The sequence below is a fragment of the Populus alba genome, chromosome 1 (genome assembly GCF_005239225.2).
Source record: "Populus alba chromosome 1, ASM523922v2, whole genome shotgun sequence".
NCBI classification, from domain to species: Eukaryota; Viridiplantae; Streptophyta; class Magnoliopsida; order Malpighiales; family Salicaceae; genus Populus; species Populus alba.
In genome coordinates, this window is record NC_133284.1 from 40,206,407 (window position 1) to 40,224,514 (window position 18,108).

Below are 18,108 nucleotides of genomic sequence, written 5' to 3' on the forward strand. Positions count from 1 at the left end.
GTAGTTTTTTTGGTGGAAATTATGAAGAAAAAGATAAATAGTAATCAAAACAACATCATTTTAGTAAAGATCATTTTAGTCTTTTAATTTATGATTTCTTTTGATACAACCCTTACTAGTTTCAAACTTTCTTTAATTTAGCCCAAAATTGACCATTAAACTTTCAAATCTCTTCAATTTCACCCCAAATTTCAGTCAATTGGGTCCTTATAGTCCGGTGCATTTTGTAGATTTGTATTGATAGTGAATTTCTTTAATTTAACCCCTAATTGATTTCAAAACTTTGATTTTCTTGCAATTTTACCCTTGATTTCGATCATTTGACTTGGTAAGAATTAAATTTAATCTTTTAAAATTCTAATCTTCTTAATTAAGCCCAAATTGGGCTCTAAAACTTAATGTTTCACCAGTTAAACTCCTAATAAATTTAATTTGATTCATTTAAAGTATAATTAACTCCTTGCACCTAATTAAATCCTTTAATTGGACTCAAATTAATTCTTAAATATAATTAAACTTTAATTTGGCCTATGATAAAATCAAATTGGCCTATTAAAAATCTAATTATATTCTTAGGTTTAATTTTAAGCAAATTTGTCCAAAAATCATTTAATTTAATCTTGAATCTGTATTGTCTCTCTAGTTTTAGATGTAATGGGGTACAATTAGGCTTGCAATTTGTCCAAAATTGTAGCTTGATCTTTCTATATATTTGAAATCCTTCCTTAACTAACTTTTCCCATGTTGTCAGTATCCTTGCTATTATTATTTTATTTTTTTTTTTATTTTTGAAAATAAAAATAGAAGCTCAATTACTAGCAAATCAAACAAACTTGACTCAAATTGCAATAGGAAAAAAAAATTGACTAGAATTAGCATGTCAAATCCACGACCCGGTTATGAGATTGAGATAACCCTGTACAAAAGAAATAAAAGAAAATAATGGAGGTAAACTCTCATACAAATTAAATAAAGAAAGGAAAGATAAAGAAAGATTGAAAAAAATCTATGTTAACCCGGGTTAATTCGACTAACCCCGAGAATGAGATAACCCCTTAAAAAGGATGAAAGTGAAAAAAGAAAAGCAATTTTAAAAAAGAAGTAAAAAAAGACTAAAGTCAAATAATGTTAATTTTTAAAACCCGTTACTTGGATCATAATAATGGGTGATGTAGCCAAGCTTGTAGAAATAAGAGGTTTCAAGCATTTAGAAGACGATTTGACATTACTATGTGACAGACCCAAACAAACTATATGAATGGCCTAACATATGTTTTTATAGACCGGTGAGATATGTCTAGGCTCTAGAGGAGTTTTGGTTACTCCATACCACGTTAGCACCTTAAAACGAAGATAACAGAAGATTCAACTGTTGGATTAGGCTTAATTTTTTTCATGTGATTCTACATAAATTGTTTTTATAAAAAGCCACTATGTCACTTATTGAATTGTTGAATCTCTCAAAATTAGGCTATAAGTTGCTATTTGAGATAATTTTATTATTTTAATGGTTTTGATATGTAAAAAATAAATTAAAAATATAAAAAATATTATTTTAATATTATTTTTAATTTTTTTTAAAGGCATCCTGAATTTTTTACCAAATACATATTAAAAGATTATTTGATATTGATGTAGCTTCTACTTTTTGCCCAGTGATGGAGAAAAAACAATTTGGTTATCAAATAGCTTTTGTATAATTGCATTTTAAACATTGATTTTATATAAACTAAAATATCATGCTTTTTATTCATGTAGATTTATTGTACATATAAAAATTTATTTTAGACTTGAATTTTAACTAAAATATATTTTTTTAAAATATATTTTTTTTAAAATTAAAAATGTTTTTTTTATTTTATTTATTTACTTTTTTTTAATCAATTCCGCTATTAAAAAAACATGTCAAGATGTTATTGTAACTCCTTCTTTTTATGATAATATTGAAGATTTATATTATTATTAATTTTAAAATTTATAAAATGAATCAAGGTATATACGCAGAAACAGCCAAGCATATATGTTAAAATAAAAAAAGTACATCAATTTTTTTTTATCCCAAGGCTGCCTCTTCATTCTCAAATTCCCTTTGAATCTGTCTCATATTTTGATTTGTACTCCAGTTCAGATAAAGCCCGGGTTTATCCTCTTGATTTTTTTATCCTCTTAACTTTTCCATGAAAAGTAATATTTACGTTTCTTTGCTTCTCTTTAATTGTATCTCATGCATTCTGGAGAGAGATCTGTATCATTTCAGTTTGGAATTGGATCTCCATTAACTACCAAACTCGCTGACGAATATTAGATCGATCTTGGAAAGCGAAAGTGAAAATGGACAACGGAGATATTGAAGGTGGTGGTGGTTTAGAAGACGAATTCCACATCAACCAGAGTGGTCGCAAATACAGGCCTGTGGTGGCTCACGATCCCGCCGTCCTTGAGATGTCCTCCATTCCTCCCGGATCCTCCTCCTCCAATCACCAATCTAGCCTCAAGTAAAAAAAAATAATGAAATCCCTTGTTTATTATTAATTACTTCAAACAAATCATTATCAAAATCCCTTTGTTGTTGTTCACTGGCAGGAAAATCATACCAGGAGGTTCCACCCAAGCAAAAACAAACACGAATACTGATGGTGTGAATGATAATAGTACAAATGGGTCAGAGAGGGAGCACAAGTTGGAATTGTTTGGTTTTGATTCCCTTGTTAATATTCTTGGTCTTAAGAGGTACCATACCATATCTACCTACTTCATTCTTTTTAAGATCTATTACATTGTCATCTAGTGTTTTTATTGTTTACTTGCTGGTACTACCTTTTCCCCCCAGTATGACAGGGGAGCAAGTAGCCGCACCGTCTAGTCCCAGGGATGGTGAAGATGGTTCTATCTCTTTTGATCGAGATCGCCCAAGGGTATATGCTACCTGCTTTTTATTACCAATTTCTTGAATTGCATTGCCTTGCAGGTGGACAACAACTATTAAGTTATGTGTTTCTCTTTAACTGCTTCATTTTCTGCTCATGTATCATGCAGCCCAATGACCTTAAACTGGGAACAATGATGGGTGTTTTCATCCCATGCTTGCAAAACATACTTGGAATTATCTACTACATTCGATTTTCTTGGTAACTCTCTTGCTCATGCTGTCTTTTAGCTGTCTTTATCTTGTTTTAGTGTGACTTATTATAGGGCCTGTTCAGATGGACATCGCCTTGTGTCTTGCTTTTAATTGTTAGCAATTAAGTTTTGAAATTTTAAGGAGAAATCTAGCTGAAATTCCTGTTGAATATTTTTGAATTTCACAAAGTGCTGTAATTATCAGCTCTCTCTTTCATATATTAGGTGCATCATTCAAGTTTCCTTGAGAAATATGCTTGAAATTTCCTTTTAATATATGCAATTCATTGTTTAACTAATGTCAAATTTTTTTAAAGTTTGTCCATTTATTAAACATGCTAATAATGCTATTAAAAAGTAGTAGTAACAAATTAAGAGCTCTGAAATGCTCTCATTTTATGATATACCCCCCTTTTTTTCCTTCTTCTTTATAAGCTGTGGTACTAACTGTCAATTGAATAAAGGCCTATGATGTCCGCTCATGAACATGGTGCTGATTGTAAAGTTCAATGTACCCAAGTCATGGACATTCATAAGTTGTGTGTTGTATTTAGATTGTTAAAGGTTTTTATTTTATGGACATGGCTATGGTTTGTATTCAAGCTTGAGTTTGACATTGAGGTCAAGGAAAATAAATTGGCATTCAGGTTTGGTTTATTAAGGGCTGGTCATTAATATTATCAGTGGTTTTTTAAAGCCTCAAAGCTTTTTTTAAAATCTGCTAATTATTTCCAAATTGATAAACTGTGAATATACATTGCTACTTCTTTGGGACTTTTTTTTTTTATCACGGGGTGGTGGGGGGGTGTTGTTGGGGTGTTGTTAAGGGTGGGAAGCAATAAATGTGTTAAGAGACCCCAGGTTCACAACTTTGTATAAAACTTAAACATCCAGAATGTTCAGTATTGAAATTGGCTTGATGCTTGTAAAGGTTTGGCCATAAGATAGGGAAAGGGTTGATAAGAGACTACAATTAGCTGGTATTTGAATGTGGTTATTTAGCCAAGCGAGAAGAATTTTTGTTCTTTCTTCCCTATCTGTTTCTCTTTTCTTAGGAACATCTGTAATATCTGGAACAAGTTGCTGGTAGTGCTTCCATCAAATGATTTAACTTTATCTATTCAGTACTGACTGGATGTTGATGATGCACTTTTAGTTTCATGCCTTTGTGTTCTTAACCATACAATATTGTTTGATTGCTTTCTGTTATTGCAAAAATGGCAGGATTGTTGGCATGGCTGGTATAGGTGAATCTCTAGTGCTGGTAGCTTTTTGTGGATTGTGTACTTTCCTAACGGGAATTTCACTAAGCGCTATTGCAACTAATGGTGCAATGAAGGTACATATGGCATTATTAAATCTCTTCTCACTTATGTTTTGAACAAAGTATTGATGGAGTCTAGTAACTACAAGACTATTTTTACAGCCTTTTCTAACACCAGCTTAATGGCTTGCAAAATGTTAAATAATTGTTTTTGAATGAGAATATGGGATATGTTTACCATGATTGCTCTTTAGCTCTGACTTTGAGCATTTGACGGACATTAGTGAAGGATGATTAATAAATTAGTTCTTGTCAGTAATTAGTTTTGGTTCTTACTAAAAGAGGAAACCTATTTTAATTGATATTTTTGGTCTTTCTATGTTTTCACCATTTTGTTTTACCTTTTTGGCAGTACTATTGTATCTACTAGATATTTGTATGACTATCCTAAATGTCCTTCCTCCTCAAAGGTTGATATAAGTTGTCTAATACTTGTTTGGTCCAGAGAAGCATGGTAATATTGTGATTTTTAATTTATTTGGTTCATTTGAGGATTATTTTTGGACAATTTAGTTATGATAGTGAAAACTAAATATGAGTTTGCTCATAGATACACATGCAAGGATATTTAATGTGTGGAACTAGGGGTGTTAAGAAGAATTGATGAGTCAACAAACTGTGTATTATTTAGTTAGCTGTTTATGCTCTGTGACTAGTGGGTAGTTGAATCAAATTGAACTAAATGCTAGGTCATTGACCCCTTAGTTCTTTTCCATAATTTCTTGTTATTCTCCATTATTCCTTTTTGTTAGACATTCTCATGTAGAATTATGTTTCACAATTTATGAACGTTTTAAATAAAAAGCATAAAAAATAACATTATATATCATGTATTCTCTCCATCCCACCCCACAATTTTAGTTGCTTTTGACTTTCATCTAGATTAAGAATGAGCAATTAATTGGATGCCATGTCATGTATTCTCACATCATTTGTTTTTACCCTTTTATGATATTTTAGAATCAAATACTCATAAGCTTAATGGACTTGGGCTAAAGCCTAATGGTGAGAGGTTTGATATACAAACTAGTTAAACAAGGTTCAAGTTTGTTGAAAAATAGAACAAATGTTTTTTTTATTTTTTTAAAAAAATATGTAAAACACAATTTTACAAGAAACAAAATTTTATATGAGGTCCTAGTTCAAGTAATCAAACAATGAACAACACTTGTGTGGAACACTTTGTGCTGATCAAAGTTTTCAGAATAACATTCGAGATATAAATAACATGTAGTTTTAAGTTAAAACGATACATTCATAACTTAGTTGGCTTGTTCAAGAGATAGGTCAAATTGAGAAGGGGAAGAATACAAAGAACTATCTTGTGACTTTGCCAATTTGCGCTTCAATGACTAAGCTTCAAAGGCATGTGGTTTCCCATCCGTAGCATCTGCATGATCCAATTGTATTATAAGTCCTCCAACTTTTTATTTTTTATTTTTATGTCATTGAGTCATAAGCCTTTGATTTTTAGGATGGACCAAATGCTATGATATATCTTTGTTCAACTGACATAATACTTGACTCTTGTGTCCTTTAGGTTGTGGAAAATGGATTCGATCTAATAATCTTATTCAATGTGGTGTCCTTGAATGAAAACACTAACTTAAAAATGTAGTGGTTTTTAATCAATTATGTGTTGTGTTTTTATCATAGTTGTCATACCTGACCCGGGGGTTGACCTGGAAAAGGCTTAGTCCACTAGGTCATTTGGTCAAACCCACAAGTCATTAGGCCAACTCGGGTTAACCTTTTTTTTTTATTTATTAAAATAATGTTTTTTTTTTTTTTTTTAAATCCTTGGTATTATCTGGCTCGGTTTTGCCAGGTCAACTAGGTCACGAGTCAAACCGCGTAGTCGAGCTGAGTTTGATAACTATGGTTTTCATCGGTCTTGTATGGTTTTGTTTTTTGTAATGATAAAAAGTAGTCTATTTCTTGTTTTATTTATGTATATTCTGTTTTTTTTTTTTTTATTTATTTGAATGTTCCAATAGATGATCATGATATGTACATAAAATATTGGGGATATTTTCATGTGTAAGAGGTGTTTGGTAGAGCATTTGAAAACATCATGGACAATTGTTAGAAATTAGAGGTTTAGGACTAATTAGAAAAGGTACAACTACAATTAATAATACAATTATCTCTTCGATTTAACTAATGATTCAAAGGCAAGTGTCAATGAAGAAAAACACGAGCTTAGTGTCCAAATTTAAATTTGGAAATCAGTCACTCAAGTGCAAATGGGCCTAACTAAAGGGTACATTTCCCTTTTTACCTAAATTAAGAATTATGCAAAATGTTCAAGAATTATGCTACTATGTTGGATCACTGTTGTTAAAACCGTGCCATAGGCACATTTTAAAAGCATTCCTTAGGCATATTTGAGGCATAAGGCAGGAACGCTAAAGTCAATGCTTTTATTCAACTTGGTGAAGATCCAAAGGCTCAAAGCCATGCCTCAAAAAGAAAAATCTTCTTTTTTTTTTTCCCCAGGAAAAGGTTTCCTTTCTAAATATATCTTTAACTATTTATCCATTCTCTCTCTCCCCTTTCTATCTTTCTCCTCTCTATCTACCATAAGTTTTCCTTGGGTGAGGTCCATGACCATTTTTTGTCCTTTGCTATACCATTTGCGCTAATGCTCTAAATAAAATATTGTTGTACTTTAATACCCTCTCTGTTTCATAGAAATCTTTCCATGCAACTTATCATGCATTCTGTTAAAAAAAATACATGCCTTTCTCCCAATCTCACACCTGCTCCTTCATGTAGGCTCCAAGAGCTCTTGATGCATCGGTGCACTTAGCACTCTTAACAACTGATGCAGGACAACTTTGGCATCATGTCCTGCAAAGGGTTTGGTGAATTAGGGTTTGATAAATGTGGATTAGGTGATTGTTTTACAAGAATTAGGATTTGAATTGAGGCTTTAAATATTACTTGAGGCATTATATCAATAAGAAAGAGAAGAAGAAAATAGCACACAGAAAAAAGAGAAGAACACTCAAGGCTGCAGCCCTCAAGCAAAACCAAAATACTCATAATCGTGTTATCAAAATTCTTCCTATTACACTGAATATGTGCTGCTTTTATATGCACCAAAGCGCTAATTGTTCTAACTTAAATAGTAAATAGAAAACCAAAAAAGAAAAGGAAATCACACTTAATAAAGAACTCCTAATTATTATTCTAATATCCTAAGAGAACAATATTCTTAAATATTACTAATACATTTTTAAAATAGAACTCTTCAATGGACTAGTGCTACAAGAAAATCTAAAATATTTGGGTTTTGAAGTTAAATGAAAATAAATTCTAAGCTTCTCTCTTGTTGATTGCATCAACAACACTTCTTGAGGTACAGTTTGTTAAGCATGTTGTTTGCATTTAATTTGAGTGTGCTTAAATTACATGCTTGTTTCTTATCACAGGCTGACATTTGTTTGTTTCTCTAATTCTTAATTCTTTCCGAAGTCTATGATAGGTGTCTTTATGATTAGGAAAAGCAATAATTAATAACCATTTTAACCTTTAACTTAGTTAATCTTGTAAATTATTTTATGATTATTTCTGTTGTTGCCATCCTGATGTTGGACTAAGAAATTAAGCTATCTTCCATGGATTAGCAATTCTTGATTCTGAATTTTTTTTTTGTCTATGGTGATCTGCACTGGAATTTTGTAATGCCATGTTTGCACTTGTGAACGAGTCTTTGATGCTTGAAGTGGTGTGTTGTGTGTATTATTCTTTAATTGCTCACCTTTATGCACTATGATTGATGACACAACTGATTAATTCTCATATTCAGTGTCTTATAGTTATCTTCTGATGAGAAGTTCAGTTTTGCAATTTTGCAAATCACTTGTTGTATGAAATTATGAATGTAACGTACAGGGTGGGGGGCCATATTACCTAATTGGTCGTGCCCTTGGTCCAGAGATTGGAGTGAGTATTGGATTATGTTTCTTCCTTGGGAATGCGGTTGCTGGAGCTCTGTGAGTAAATCTTGTCTTTTGTTCTGATGCCACCATGATATATATGGTTGATGCCCTTGACCTCAGGTTTTAGGAGTTGAGGCTCCAATTAGTTTTTATCTTTATAACCTTATTGATGTGTGCTAAGTTTTTGTGTAACTTTTCGTTTGCCTTTTCTCATTTGTTTTAGTTATGTACTGGGAGCTGTTGAAACCTTTTTAAAAGCTGTGCCTGCTGCTGGGATATTCAAAGGTAAAGATTCAGAATTTTCTGCTGGTATTATATATAATTGGTAGTTGGTAGCAATAGTCTAACCATAATCATCCCAAGATGTCAAAATGATTAATTGAACACTGCTAATTTCTTTGGCTGTTCATGTTTTCCCTGTAGAGACCATAACAAAAGTTAATGGCACAGACATTCTGCATCCCATACAAAGTCCAAGTTTACACGACCTCCAAATTTATGGAATTGTTGTTACAATCATCCTATGCTTTATTGTGTTTGGTGGAGTGAAGATGATCAATCGAGTTGCACCTGCTTTCCTCATTCCTGTTCTGTTCTCGCTGCTCTGCATATTTATTGGGATATTTTTGACGAAGAAGGACTACCCTGCCGGTGAGTGTTTAGTTCTATATAGATCCTTCTTCTTCTTCTTCTTCTTCTTCTTCTTTTTTCAGAACATGGTCTCTCTCCCTGCAATGTTGTCCTATTACTTGTTATCGCCACTTGGGGTGATGTTATGAGCACTTAAATCTGATAGAAGTCTGGCACTGGAATGGTGTATTTTAGTACATGTTCCAAAATCCATGACACTGCTCTTTGTACTGAATTTAATGTTGATGAGTACATTCTTGGTGTTATTTTAGATGACACATTTATCCGTTCTAACTTTGGAATAAAATAACTACATATGGTAGGTTTTTTTTTCAATTCACGGCTGTCTTTTTAAATCTAATTTTGATATATCTTTGGCCCATTCAAACCCAAAATCAAAGCTTGGTACTATTAGAATCAGAAAAAAGACCTGCCATATCCATGATTTTTACCTAAATTGGTTTGAGTTTTGAATTGAACTGTTAAAGACATACCTAACAAGAAACTGAATTGGCCTGGGCAGACAGACCAATGAACCAGTCGAACTAGTGAACTATTGTTTTCCAAGTATTTTCAACTTAGCAATAATTCATGTTTATGTTTTTAATAATTTGTGAAAGTGAATTTGACAATATAATATTCCATGTTTAAATGTACAAATGATCTCCGTTAGTAATAGAGGTGACAAATAGGTGGGTATGAGTTAGATCAAAATGGGTATGGGTAATGTTTTACCAATTTCCATTTAATGACCTATTTATTTTTAAGATGGGTACCCACACACACTTAAACTCACCTTACCTTGCCCATCAACCCATTTAAATTGTTTAATCAAGTTTACTGTCTGATTTGCAAGGACTTAATTATAATAAAAAAATTTGGGACTAAATTGTATTTAGTATAGATTATGAGGACATAAAAACTTCCAAATAAGGACTTATTGTTAAAAAAAATGAAATAAATAAAAATCAATAAATCCATGGACTAAATGAACATTAACAAAAATTTCATCTACTCTCACAATGCTTTGAGCTATATCTTTGAATGGGTCACATGGGTAACCCTTACCCAACCATTTAACTTGGGGTATTTTTGGGTCAATCCATTAGTGACCCATTTAAATTATTTACTGACCCTTTTATGACCCATACCCCTTTAAAATAGACAGATACAGGTTGATTAATGGGTATGGTAGGATTTTTCCACCCTTGTTTAGTAATTATGGAAAACATGTTAATAGTTCTACTCGTACTTGTGTGTTTTATCTGATTCACTGGTTCAAATAGTAATGACAGCTTCACTATCTAGCTCAGTTTTTGATAACTATGAATTGTGGTTCAAAATGTGTTTTGTTACTTTCTTTAGAATTATCTACGTGAAAAACACTTGATGATTATTGAAAGTGATGGCATGAGATAGGGCTTTAGATCTTACGTGCATCTTTCATAAGGAGGAAATTGAATGCTTTAGTGACCTGTTATCTTGACAGCTTCACTATCTAGCTCAGTTTTGTACGAATTGTGGTCCTCTGACATTAAAACTTCCTTTAGAATTATACTGGAAACACTGATGGGCATGATAGGGCTTTAGCTCTTACGTGCATCTTTCATAAGGAGGAAATTGAATGGTTATCAGCTCTGTGATTACCATAATGTATTTTTCGTTCACTAAGGAGCTTTGTTTTGCTGGGATGTTCCACAACTTTTAGTTGTCCGTCCATCTTTTGGATGTTTTTTTTTTTTTTTTTTTTGTGTTTTCACGGGAGGAATGAATTTTGTCTTGCCTAAAGGGGATTTACTGTGTCTGTGAAGTTGAAAGCATTTCTTATTTGTTCAGTTGTGCATCTTAATTATCAATCTAGAGGGCTTTGTATGGTATTGATTAACTCACTTAGAATGTTTCCATTAACCATCCTATTGGATCTTTCTTAAGACTCCTCCTACCTTGGGGTTTACCTTTGTCTGCGAACATGATGAGGAGGCCATTTTCATATCTTTGTTTCTCATGTAGGGTGGTTTGCAACGAATCTTTATATAATGGATGGTGCTGCATTGTCAAAGAGTTGGAGATTTCCTTAGTGTTTACTGAGCCGCCTTCATATATATATCGCTTAGATACATTTAGTCCATGAATAAATTTTTATACTGACTAACAAAATTGTTTGAACTTGCATGATGAATGTTAGTAGTGGTTTAGCTTTATAGGTTGGTGGCATTAGAGCTCTTTGGAACTTGATTATCCACTTGCATCTCTGCATAAAACATGGTGTAGCCAAGTAATGTTGCAGATTAAAGCTATCAAGGCATACAGTTTCTTTGATTGGCACCTCAGGATTCACTTTTAATCTTAACCTATATGCTAATCACGGTCAATTTTAGTTGTACATGTGTGCATGATGTTTTTATGGCCTTGCTTTCATTCTTGTTCCTTGTTCTTTCTTATTGTTTGGTGGAGGAATAAAACCAATTGCTTCTCTTTCCATGATTATAACAGATGGAGTCACAGGCTTGAGTTTGGAAAGTTTTAAAGAAAACTGGAGTTCTGATTATCAATTTACTAATAATGCTGGAATACCTGATCCTGAAGGAAAGGTCTACTGGAATTTCAAGTAAGCCAGGGCAAGGATTTTCAATCTCATTAATATTTGTTTCTTGTTGAAGTTAATAACGTAAATGGATCTGATTGCAATATTATTAAGTGATATATTTCCCTTTTTATTGTCATACCAGAATACTAGGGGTCTCTGGTACACATTAATTTCTAACTGTTGAATAAAGTTGCTGGAAGATGTTCCTTATAGTTTTGCAATCTGAACTTTGCTTTCTTTTTGGGGGCACTTGCAACTGAATTTGAACAAAATGATTTTTTTTGTACGTTGTTTGGATAGAGATATGCATGTTCCTTGTACAGTTCAAGGAATATAGAATAGAAAACCAAATTTGGAGCTTTATAACCATGGAGAAGAAGCTGGTACAATCGATTCTTCTACTTTATACTGGGTTTTTTTTCCATGTTCAAGTAACTAAAGTGTATTCTATCACTAGAAAAAGAGTAATGAACAACATCTAATGGTCCAGAAGTTGCCAATTAACAGATCATTTTTTTGTCTAGTTTGTATCATTTTAGTTGCCATAGATAATGGATTTGAAAGTTCCTGGAATTAACTTTGAGCTTGATAGACTTTGCTTTTCTGCCACACCCACACCCTCCAAGTTAAGCCCACCACTCTCTTTTTAATTACCATCATTGGAACCACTGGACATTATACAATCATGTATAGCTTTGAAGCATTTCGTAGTTTTCATGTTTCTGTTAGATAATACTTTGTCAAGATCTCAGTTCCTTGCCGAGAACACTTCTATTTCCTAAAAAGTGTTCCTTTAAAGCATGTAATTGCATTATCTTGAAATAGGGGGTGAGATGAAATCTTTTTTATGCTTTTTCTATCTTTTTTCTTTACTTCTTTCAGTGCATTGGTTGGCCTATTTTTCCCTGCTGTAACGGGAATTATGGCAGGCTCTAATAGATCAGCATCACTTAAAGACACGCAGCGTTCAATTCCCATTGGTACACTGGCTGCAACTCTTACAACGACCGTTCTATATTTAGTTTCTGTGTTATTCTTTGGAGCACTTGCAACTAGAGACAAGCTCTTGACGGACAGGTATCTATCTGCATGGCCTTCTAAAAAAGTTGCCTTCATACTTGTTGCAACATGTTACATTTTTTTTCTTCAACTATGGAATGGAATCTCTCAATATTTGCTTGAAACTGTATCACATACTTCCTTTTTCTCTAGTACCTAACCATATTCATCCTTTAGTCAAGTGATAGGACATATACAAGGCCACCTATAGGTTATATACTAAAACTAATTGCTGGCAAAGCATATATGCAGAAATATATCATCACTTAACTGTCTACTGGAGTAATATTGTCATCTAGTTTCTGTTTATTATATCATTGACTCGCAGAGTGTTCTTCATTCATATGATGGGTTTTCTGACAGGATTGTAGGCTGTGTTCTCTATTTGTATCTTCTTTAGAGGCTTCCACCTATAGCCAGCTTGGATTGCATCTTTATGCTTTGACTCAGGATTCATTATATTTCTGATGTGTTACATGCAATAAATGCTTCTACTAAATGCTCTTAATGAATTGTTTGATTTCTAAAGTGTTACTTATCATATTTTAGTTTTAACTGTTTAGGTTTGATGCATTAAATATAGAAAGTGTTTCTAGTCCTATTTAGTTCTAAGCCTTTTATCACAAGTACATACTGATTATTGGATTGTTCAAATAGTATTACTGTAGCATTAATCTCTGTTTTAAAAACTTTACTCATTTATATAATTGGGGCTGTTGTGAAAATTTAGAGAAAGATGTTGTTACCAATGTCTTAATGCAGATTATCTTTCATTATAATCCATTTTTTCCCCATACTTGTTTGATTAATAAAAATTGTAAAATGATGCTTGAAATTAATGATTTTATGAAAAAATAAAGTTCATTTTTATAATTAAAGATTTTAAGAATTTTGAATCATACTGATTCATGGATTATGTTGTCATGCTAGAAAAAAAGAAGATATGATGTGAGAATGCATTGTTATGGTTTGGGAATTCCTCAATGCCTTCAAAATGACCAAGTAGCCTTTGTCTTCAATTGCGTTATTAGCAAGTCACTGTTGGTTCTTCTTGTACACTTCCAATAGCATCAATATACCCATGCATGTAGAACTTGTAATACCTTTTCCTTCATTCGGTGATGCTTTCATCCCAGTTCTTTACTGCCTCCTTTTTGCTTTGAGTAAAGATTATGCATCATGGTCTACGCACACAATTGGGTGAAAATCTTGAGTTAGATTGTGCTGATTTGAAATGCAGTGGTGTTTTTCATAGCAATCCAAGGAGTTGGTTTGGACATGCCCCATTTGCCCTTCTCGCTGATGAATATGTGTAGCTAATATGCTGGTTTGAGTTGGAGAGTTTGAAGGACTACATCAAAACCCTCTACTATACTTCTGAACTGTACTTTTTATGCAGGCTACTTACAGCTACAATTGCCTGGCCTTTCCCTGCCATCATCTACATTGGTATCATTCTTTCAACCTTGGGTGCTGCTCTTCAAAGCTTGACAGGAGCCCCACGCCTGCTTGCAGCCATAGCCAATGATGACATTCTGCCTATTCTTAACTATTTCAAAGTTGCAGATGGACACGAGCCTCACATTGCTACATTCTTTACTGCTTTTCTCTGTGTTGGGTGTGTTGTTATTGGGAATTTAGATCTTGTCACACCAACTGTAACTATGTTTTTACTTTTGTGTTATATGGGCGTGAACTTGTCTTGCTTCCTCCTGGATCTTCTAGATGCTCCCAGCTGGCGACCACGGTGGAAATTTCACCATTGGAGCCTTTCTCTTCTTGGAGCATTACTATGCATAGGTATGCCACTTACCTTTCCCTTTCAAGAAAATATATATATAAGGTCAATACTGGCCTTAGCAACAGAGGACTCGGTGTTGCTACACCTTATAGCTTCTCCTTTATGAGTTCTTAGTAGTGTCCTGAAAGAACAAATATACAGTAATAAGCCTGACATTAACACGCTTATTTGATGCTTTTGGAAATGTGATATCCTTTCCAATAGGTGGAAAATGCAGAAAGAGTTCTTTTACAATCTTTTGGCTTTGTTTGTTAAAAGCTGAAATGCTGTCTGAATTAAATTCAGTTAATTTTCTGGAATGTCATGCTAATCAGTGTAGTGTGTGAGGTTAATGCCCATGTGTATTAAAAATGGATTGCTTTAGGTGTATGCGCATATAAATGAACCTCAACCTCAATCCATGCTTTTGGCTGGCTTTGTCAAAATCGTGAATGCTCTGGGCTGGGACAGAACTACTTTGATTGATGGGGAGGCCATGGCACCCCCAATCTTTGAAAAAAATTACATTTTAGTCCTAAATTTTGAAAATGTTTAATTATACCCTTCAATTTTACATTTTTTGCACCCCCAAATATCAATTATTTTCTTACCTCCAATACTAAATTTCTAGCTCCACCCCTAGCTTTGGGTGCACTAAATTAAGTGAGATATATGCTGGAATATTATGCTACTCATTATGGTGTGCGATTATCATGCCCATGCCTATAAATAGTAGATTACTTTGATACACATATATGAACACTTGAACGTCAACTTGAAATTGATTGAGTTGCTATGTTATACTTAAAGAACTCTCTCCTCTTTGGAAACTGAGTGGTCCTTCATCAAGCAACAAATCGTTTTGGTCTAAGAATAAAATGTCTGTGGTGGATTTCTTCATTTGGACTTAGTTTTTTGAATCATGGATTATTCTATAAGCAGGGGGGAAATTGTATTTTGCACATTCGTGTAAAACAAGAGTATTTTGGTTCTTTTGATATTTGGTAAAAGGTCTAGGAATTAGTGTGTTAGTCTTTAATTGTTTATTCCTATTTAGTTGCTTTCCTCGTCAAGTTGGGATTAGTTATGCCAAGTTTATTTTCATATTCCTATTTTCTAGCCTTAGTTTAGCTAGGAATTCTAAGCAAACACCCGTAGGGGAAAGATTTTCATGATGTACTATAACTGTGGTTCACAGACTAGTTTGGTGTCCATAAACTACTTTGCATGCCTAATTTCTGCTCAGGCACTTGGTTTTATACATTCGATAACATTTTGTATATGTTTGCATGCATGCTTGCAAGTTGTTTGTGTTTGTTTAAGGATCTTACCTGCTGTCTTTGATTTGCTGCAGTCATCATGTTCTTGATTTCTTGGTCATTCACTGTTGTGTCTCTGGCACTAGCAAGCCTCATTTATTATTATGTCAGCATTAAAGGAAAGGCTGGGGACTGGGGTGATGGCTTCAAGAGTGCATATTTTCAACTAGCTCTCCGCAGTCTTCGATCACTGGGAGGTAGATTTCTGTACTAAATTCGCTATACGACAGCTTTTAGAGTTTTTGAGTTGTTGCATCTTACTGGTGAATATTGAAAGCATTGTGTGCTGTGTGGTTGGTGGCCTATTATGGCAATTTGATATGAACAGTGGTGCTGCTTCTAGCAAACATCTTGCATCCAAGGAGTTCATTTAATATGTTTTTAGCTGGCTCCACTGCTCTTGTATTTCTTCTCATTACCTATTTTCCTATTTGTGTGCATGCATGCCTTGTCATTGTGATTGACATATCTCACCATTATTTACAGCTAACCAAGTGCACCCAAAGAATTGGTATCCAATCCCCCTTGTATTCTGCCGGCCATGGGGAAAGCTGCCAGAAAATGTTCCTTGCCATCCCAAGCTTGCTGACTTTGCAAACTGCATGAAGAAGAAAGGCCGTGGGATGTCCATATTTGTCTCTATATTAGATGGAGACTACCATGAGCATGCTGAAGATGCTAAGGCAGCTTGTAAGCAACTAAGTACCTACATTGATTACAAGCGTTGTGAAGGTGTCGCAGAGATAGTTGTAGCCCCCAATATGTCTGAAGGTTTTCGTGGAATTGTCCAGACTATGGGCCTTGGCAACCTGAAGCCCAACATTGTGGTGATGCGGTATCCTGAAATTTGGCGTCGTGAAAATCTAAAAGAAATACCAGCCACCTTTGTTGGAATAATCAATGACTGCGTTGTTGCAAACAAAGCAGTTGTTATTGTCAAGGGTCTTGATGAGTGGCCCAACGAGTATCAAATGCAGTATGGAACCATTGACTTGTATTGGATTGTAAGAGATGGTGGTCTGATGCTGCTTCTTTCCCAGCTCCTTCGTACAAAGAAGAGTTTTGAGAATTGTAAGATTCAGGTCTTCTGCATTGCAGAGGAGGATTCAGATGCAGAAGAACTCAAAGCTGATGTGAAGAAGTTTCTATATGATCTTCGGATGCAGGCTGAAGTGATTGTAATATCTATGAAATCCTGGGATGCACAAATAGAGGGTGGATCTCAACAAGATGAATGGTTGGAATCACTTACAGCTGCTCAGCAGCGCATTGCTGGTTATTTAGCCGAGAAGAAGAGGTCGGTTCAGGGGGATGGGGATAAGCTGATGGCTGATGGGAAACCTGTAGTCGTGAACGAGCAACAGGTAGAGAAGTTTCTTTACACAACCCTGAAGCTAAATTCTACGATATTGAGATACTCAAGAATGGCTGCTGTTGTGCTGGTGAGTCTACCCCCGCCTCCAGTAAACCAGCCTGCTTACTTTTACATGGAGTACATGGATCTATTAGTAGAGAATGTGCCAAGGCTTTTGATTGTAAGAGGATACCGTAGAGATGTTGTAACTCTATTCACATAGTTGCCAGTGGTTTGCGTTCAGGATGGTAGATGCAGCCTCCCTACTTGTTCATATCTTTACATCTTTCCAATTTTTGTAGTTTAAATGTCACGTTCATTCTTTTTACGGCCATTCTTGCAGAAGTGGCAATTTCTCTGCCTGTGTAATAGTCACGGTAGAAACTTGGTAGTTTTTTCAACCCTTGGGGGACGTGCATTTTAAATATACTAGGTCAAATTGTGGGGTTGAGAGATCATATTTTTATTTTATTTTTGTGAACAGGAAAAAAAAAAAAGAGAAGAAAAAGGAGTAATCTCAATTTGCCCTTTCCATTCCTGAACTTTGACACACACACACACACAAGATATGATTGTATTGTAGGAGTGATGCCAAACAGAGCAAACAATGTTACCCTCATAAATTATATCTTGAAACCCACGAACAACAGAGCAACACAACATAATAATTTCTCTCTAGTCTCATGATCTAGATCTTGCACTCTCTTTCTCATATCGAAACCTTTACTTCGCCTACTCCATAAAATATCAAGCTAGATTTTTATTTCATGGGGTGGGAAGCTCTTGAAAATCTCATCGGTGTAGCGTGGCTGATAAAACTTTGGTAGTGGAAGTATGTCGTTGCTTTCATCGGAGAGACCAAGAACAAGTAATCTCTAAAAAAAAAAAAAAAAAAAACAGCTTTGATAGCTATTGAAACTTTAATAATTAATTCCACCTGTTGATATGTAAGAAAAGAGTGAAAAAGACTTCATAAATTATTATACTT

The 18,108-nt window shown here is 34.2% G+C and overlaps 1 protein-coding gene across 1 annotated transcript; it reads left to right on the top strand.

Annotated features, from left to right (window-relative positions):
* Nucleotides 1-2,037: 2,037 nt before the first annotated feature.
* LOC118056830 (cation-chloride cotransporter 1) lies at nt 2,038-17,578 on the top strand. Its single transcript, XM_035069200.2, has 13 exons — nt 2,038-2,495; nt 2,584-2,730; nt 2,831-2,915; nt 3,037-3,128; nt 4,345-4,459; nt 8,345-8,445; nt 8,615-8,676; nt 8,815-9,042; nt 11,515-11,629; nt 12,491-12,685; nt 14,067-14,467; nt 15,802-15,963; nt 16,253-17,578. The coding sequence occupies exons 1-13, from the start codon at nt 2,332-2,334 to the stop codon at nt 17,341-17,343; spliced, it is 2,958 nt and encodes a 985-aa protein (XP_034925091.1). The 5' UTR covers nt 2,038-2,331; the 3' UTR covers nt 17,344-17,578.
* Nucleotides 17,579-18,108: the final 530 nt, after the last annotated feature.

What these genes read in the sequence shown, in the direction of transcription:
- LOC118056830 (XM_035069200.2), top strand. Translation starts at nt 2,332, where the DNA reads ATGGACAACGGAGATATTGAAGGTGGTGGTGGTTTAGAAGACGAATTC. An exon ending in TACTACATTCGATTTTCTTG is followed by an intron (nt 3,129 to 4,344) that starts GTAACTCTCTTG and finishes CAAAAATGGCAG; the next exon opens with GATTGTTGGCATGGCTGGTA. An exon ending in TGGAGCATTACTATGCATAG is followed by an intron (nt 14,468 to 15,801) that starts GTATGCCACTTA and finishes GATTTGCTGCAG; the next exon opens with TCATCATGTTCTTGATTTCT.